Genomic DNA, 6,809 nt, shown 5'->3' on the forward strand with positions numbered 1-6,809 from the left:
TTTTTATGTAATAATACTTTTTGAATTACAAATAATAATTGAACATGAGATCATTAATATAGCAGTTCTTATGCGGTACAGAATTTCATAGTGACCTGGATTTTAGCAGTGCCAATAAATTAGCCAATCTTTATCAGATCAGAGAAACAAAATATATTCCTAAAATTAAAGATTTTCATAATAAAATAAACACCTAAGAAGTAGAAGAGTATAGATTATTATATTAGTATATGTAAATTTTGATAGCATCTTATACAGGAAAGAAAGCTAATGGGCATGCCACCATCAGATGGCTGAACCATCTTCTATGATATGCAATCTAAAACTAGAAATAAATTCATTAGGCAAATAAATTCTGAGTTATTTCTTTGACAATTGTAAACAAAATAAACTTTATTAAATTTGTTACTTAATTTTCCTCTCTACTAAATCTCAACAGAAATCTAAACTGATCAAATTACAATTTATAATTTTTGATCAATCTAAGTTACTTAAATTGCAATTAAAATTTTTGTAATTCCTATCCACAGATTGAAAATTATATATATATATATATATATATATATATATATATATTGAGACTCAAACTCATGACCTCTCAGTTGCCGGGTAGGTAGGTGGCAGATGCTGTGCCACTGAGCTATATTCTTGGCTCCACTGATAATAATTTTAAGTTGCTTTATTTGATTCACTTTATCATCTTCCCCCAGTTATACATATTCCACAAATAAGTGGTTTTTGTTTGTAGATAAAATCAATTATTAATAATTATTGACTGTTAAACATTATAAATGTAAAGGATAAGCTTTAGATAAATTTAATTTGTCCAATTAATAACTGCATGCTCTATTAAGAACTTCTAGTCCTATGAAAAATGTTGCAATTCTAAGCAGTACAGAGTAAGTATGTCTCAAAGCAGTTTCCTCTCCTGTAGGTACAACTGTTGAAGACAAAGAAAAATACTATATAGTTCAGGTCGATGACTATATTTCTTAACTCCTATCTGACATGCCAATGTTATACTCAAATATTCTAAGAATCACAAATAACTAAGTGTAAAAGGAAATGGGAACTGAGTAAAATCATTTTCCATGGCCCTTATTGCTTAATTTTATTTATTTTTTAAAGGTTTAACATTTATATAAATTTTTACCATAGATATTCATATCATATATATGTATGCCTGTATGTAAAACATGAATGATAAACCCATTAAAGGAAAAGTTATCAAATAAATTGCCTCTTTTAAAAATAAGTATAAAAGTTTATGTTTAATATGAATTTATTTCAAAAAATCAGAATATTATTTTACCCAGGGAGTTACTACAGCTATACAAGAGTATCTATGACATGTTACAAGAGCATCTCTACCATTTTCAAGTAACTGAGAAACTTTTACAGAAAAAAAACCTGCTGAATTTCTGTTATAATAAAACATACAAGGCCGTAGACACAGATTTTTGCCAAAGAACAGTACCCCCCAATAAAACCTAGCAGAATAAATTTCAAGATCTTTGATTTATATGGACAATGAAAAGATAAAATATAAAGCTTAATTAAAATTAAGAAAATAATTAAATAAGATTATGAAGAGTATATAGAAACTTTAAAAGTAGTGATTGCATTTGTCCATTTGGTAGTTATATAGCAACAAGTAAAAAAAATCCTTATGTAAGTTAATTCTAAATTGCCAATTAATTCTAAGCTAAAGGCCAGCCAGATAGCTCAGTGGACTAAAGTGCCTGCTTAGGCAAAGCCCAGAGGCTGGGGCTCGATACCCAGCATGCCTTGCTGGCCCCATTCCCAGGGCACACTGAGATGGTGATTGAGACTGGGCATGGTGGCATGCACCTGTAATCCCAGTGCTTGGGAGGCTGAAAACAGGAGAATCACTATGAGTCCGATCTACATAGTGAGACCCTGTACACCCTGCACCAAATACATGAAAAAAAAAAAAAAAAAAAAAACTAAACTACATTGTTTATTGTTCATAGCTATCTTGGTAAATAGATACTTTTATTTCCCTTTTTTTAAGGAAACTAAGACATAGAGTGGTTAATTGATACCAACATATATGTGGTTTGTGTCGCTGGTGCCTGACATAGAATTCCTTAAATCCTTGGAATTTCATGAGTGATGGGAGTAACTTTTACCATCCATGTGAAATACCTTAAAACTAATGGGACCCCTAGATAGCCTCATGACAGTGCAAACCACCTTTGACCAAGTGTTGTCAGGGTTGAAACTTCAGTCCCACTCACTGAAGGCATAAGCCTTCACTTACAGACTGGGCTCCATAGGAAAGTCCTGAACAGTAAGATTCACAGAGCTCACTAATGGGTACACATATGCTGATATTGCATCTGAAAAGGGCAAAGAATCTACCCACAAATCTTCCTGCCCATATTTTGCCCTTCACTTGGCTTTCACCTGGCTGTTCCTTTGGTGCATCCTGATAATAAACTGGTAAAAAGATTAAAGTATGTCCTAGGGTTTTGTGACCAATTCTAGCATAATTATCAAATTTGATGGCACCTGGTTGTGGGAAACCTACTGACTTTGTAGCATAATAGAACAGAAATGTGAGTAAACCATAGACCCAGTACTTTGACTGGCTTCTGAAGTGAAGATAGTCTTTACACCTGTAGAATCTGATCTAACTCTAGGTAGGCAGTGTCAGAATTGAGCTGAAATGTACTGAAGGGCACTTGGTGTCTGGGGAAGTTGGAGAAATGATAGCTATAAGAAAAATTTCCACACATTTCTTATAATGAATGTGAACAAAAGTGGCTTATGATCACTTTGTTAACAGGTAGCAGAGCTAGAATTCAAATATTTAAATTTTTAGCTTAGCATTTTGGAGTTAACTCGAAGTACACAGGATATAAGGTATTTTATAATGTGAATTATTTCCATATGATTAAAAATAATACTGTTATTTATGAATGAAATCTATGGTAACTTTTTTCACCTTTGTTGATATAAGAGTGACTATGAAAACACCAAACCATCATACAGAAAATAGGGTTAAATAAACTGAAGATCACTGACTTAATGTAACACCCAAACTAAAAAATCCACACCTTTACATCTAGAGCTAGTTTGTTTACAAATAAAACAAGACAAAACAAATACAACAAAACACAAATATACCTCTGCAGAAGATGTCTTCTTTCTCAATTTTGTGAGTTATTTTACAGTATGAAAAATATAAATATTGCCAAAGGACCATCTCCTATTAGGATCCATTGATAACTATATAAATTAAGTAGGATGACCTTGTTTATATGGTTAAACTTAATCATCTCCTACTACAACTCTTCTGATTGCTTTAACAGTAGATCTATCTTATTTATAATCCTAATGATAATTTAAAATATATATTTACAAAGCATAATAAATATTTTATCCTTGTTTTAGAAAACTGCATTTTAGTATACTAGAGCAGTGGTTCTCAAAGTCTAGAAGTACAGCTCTAATCGCCACCATCTGTACCGCCTGGGTGGGTGAGAAGTACGATTCAGGGATCTCTTGCCAATGAGCTGAGATAGAAACTGTAGTGGGGCTTAGCAATCTGTGTTCTAACAAGCCCTCTGGTTTGTTCTGATGCAAGCTAAAATTTCAAAACTACTGTGCTAACAAAAGGACAGTAATTATTTAATGAATGCAGAGAAAAGTACCTTACTGTTAACAAGGTTGTTGAAATAGTGTACTGAATTGAAAGTAGGACACAGTTAATACTAAGCTGAAATTAAGCCAAGAATTGCTCTTTTTGAAAGGTAAAGTAAATGACATAACAAGAAGTAATACAAGTTGACAAGTGATTTCAAAATGACATGTGAAGTTTACAGCTTCCTTTAAAAAAAGTGCCTTTTTCTCCTGTATTAGTGAATACTACTTACTTTTATTTCCCTCATTTTTCTTATTGTACAAAGGTTGAAGGTGCTTCATGTGGCATGAAGTCTAGATAATTTTGGTTTTTTTGTTTATTAAATCCCACAATTAAATATAGTTCATATTGAAAATTATAGAAAACAATACTTATTTCATTACTAGTATAATAAAACTGTTCTAAATATTCTATTGCAGTTATCCTACTATACTGTGAGGCAAATGATAACGGCAACTCAAGTAAAGGAAGATAGATCAAATTTTGAATTGCAGTGAAAAACACATCAAAACAGATCTCACGATAGCAGTCAGTACCTCCCATGGTAATGTGCCTGAAGTTCAACTGATACTGAAGATAACCAAGCAAATGAAGGATTAACTTCTAAAACAGCAGACTGTTCTTTGTATTTTATCACTTCTAGTTTAGTTCCAAATTAAAAATGAAGTCTTTTTATAGTAATTCTTTCATAGCCAAACTTTTATATTCTTACAATCACAAGTCACTAGTTTTGCCTTGCAAATTCATAAAATTATAAAATAGTAAAAAAGATTGTTAATGCTATTAAACATTTTGTTAATTGAATATAAAAAAGGCATGTACTATCTCACCTCTGGAGTGACATCTCTTGGTGCAAACCCTGTTCCTCCAGTTGTTAATATCAAATTAAGCTCCTTTTCATCACACCAATCTATGAGAGTTTCCTGAAAGAAAATAACAGTATTGTCATAGGCAAAAGGACTTGCTCACTCAGAACATCCAAGTCCTCGTATGAGGAAACACAGATTCTTTTCACTAATAAGCAAGAAAAATCTGAAAGACAATTCCTGGAAAAATTTCTTAATTAAAAAGCACTCAGTTTAGAATATTCATTTTGCTAAATATGCAAAGTGAAATGTACACAACAAATTGTTGAAGGGAAATGAAACACTGAAATATCATAAAGAGTAACTAGCAATTGTTATTATGGTTTCTATGGCACAATTTAAGTTCTTTTCACCCATATAAAACATATTCAAGTTTAAAAAGTTGACCACAGCTAGACAGACAGCTCAGTGGCATAAATGCCTGCCTGGCAAGCACAAGATACTGAGTTTAATTCTTGGTATCAAAAATGAATGAATGAATAAATAAACAGATAAATAAATAGTTGACCACTATGTGATAATTATGATTTTATTATTTAATAATTATATCAATCCTACCAGCTAAATATTGCTATTTTAATTTTACCTGTAAAGAAACAGAATCTAACAGACTCAGAGGGATTAAAAACTTTCTTATAGGCTTACAAACTAGAAGGAAGAAAGAATTCAAACCAGGCCCACTGAACCTGTAATTTACATTCTTCTACACCGTGACTGTTATTAACTTAATATTTTATGTTCAATTTGAAGTTAAGGAAGCCTTACATTTTCACTGATAATTTGTATGGGCTTCTTAAAAAATAAGAAACGGGAGTAATTTCTTAACATTTGTTTGTTTTTGACATTGTATTTTAAAGATTAGGATTACAGATGATAAATTGTGGAGCGAATAGGGACTCTACCAGATTTACCTATTTGTTTCATAGATGAAACAACTGAATTACAAAGTACTTAAGTAATTTTCTCTAGATTAGAAAGCTAGTTTGTATAAGAGTAGAACTAGGATTTCTATCTGCTTTTTCTATCTACTGCCAATTAAATGAATCTATCCTGTATGTTAACTACTTATTAAAAGTGTTAACAGTTATAAACTAAATGCAAAGTTGACCCTCATCTCAAGGTTAATAGTAAAGTAATGGTGCTCAAACAAGGCTGCAAAACGGAATCATCTATGGAGCTTAAAGATATTTGGGCTAGGACTTGCAGCACACAGTTACAATTCCAGCGCTCAGGAGGCTGAGGAAGGGAATGCAAACTTTTAGCTTAGCCTGATGAGACTCTGTCTGAAAAAATAAAAAGAGGGTGATGCAGCGTAGTGCAAAGATCCTGGGTTAAATTCCCAGTGGAAGAAAAAAAGAAAAAAACTTGGGTCCCATTTCTGGAGTACAGCTTGTGTAAACTTTTAAAATTGTTTATGCTGGAGATTGAACCCATATGTTAAGCTTAGTCTACACTAAGATAGAGCCATAGCCACAGTGCACTGGAACTCTAAAAATAATGTAAATTTAAAATGCAACCAAACCGAGAAAGTACTAAAGAGATGATCAGTATACTAATTTGAAGATAAATTCACACGTAAGTCCACTTGATATGTTCATAAAGCTGTCAGACAGCTTAAAATTAGTTTTGTCATGCAACATTACTCAAGTTTCTCTATCCCAGGATGAATAACTGTTAATACCATATAGATCTCTTTCACCTAAATGATATTTGATATTATGAGCTCAAATAGGATTTAATTATTTGGGAAGTAATATTTTATTGTACAAAACAGCTGTGATGCAGAGCAATTTTTATTACAACAAAAACGTTAGTCTTTTAGGTTTTTAAGACAAACTAGTATAATTATATTATTCTATTATTTAGTTAATCTCCAAAACATAGGGACTCTTCTTCAACCACTGAAATAGACAGAATACCAATACTCCAGGTTCCTAATAATTAACAAGAAAATATTTCAAGGAATAATTTTTTTGTCACTTCACTAGATATCAACAACACAAAAGTTAAAAACAGTACATAAATCTTCATTCAAGTAGCACAACTCTGAGTGCACAGCATTCTGGAACTTTGTTATTACAAGCATGATTTCAACACTAAAGCAATATTATTATGTAGAAGCACATTTGGAATAATGAATCTCAGGACCCATCCAAGATCTGAACCAGAATCAACATTTTTAGAATGATTCCTCAAGGTGATATATGTCCACAGTAAGTGGGGAAAAACATGTACTTTCTATTCATGTACCAATCTAGGTTGTCTACCATGTT

The 6,809-nt window shown here is 31.9% G+C and overlaps 1 protein-coding gene across 1 annotated transcript in view; it reads right to left on the bottom strand.

The window, feature by feature from the left end:
• Window positions 1–6,809, bottom strand: part of Gphn (gephyrin) — an 837,950-nt gene that overhangs the window by 468,161 nt on the left and 362,980 nt on the right. The window contains exon 4 of the mRNA XM_023701464.1: window positions 4,501–4,593. Coding sequence (XP_023557232.1) covers window positions 4,501–4,593 — 93 coding nt within the window. The remainder of the gene's footprint in view (window positions 1–4,500; window positions 4,594–6,809) is intronic.

This window comes from Octodon degus, unplaced genomic scaffold (genome assembly GCF_000260255.1).
Source record: "Octodon degus isolate 3935 unplaced genomic scaffold, OctDeg1.0 scaffold00007, whole genome shotgun sequence".
NCBI lineage: Eukaryota > Metazoa > Chordata > Mammalia > Rodentia > Octodontidae > Octodon > Octodon degus.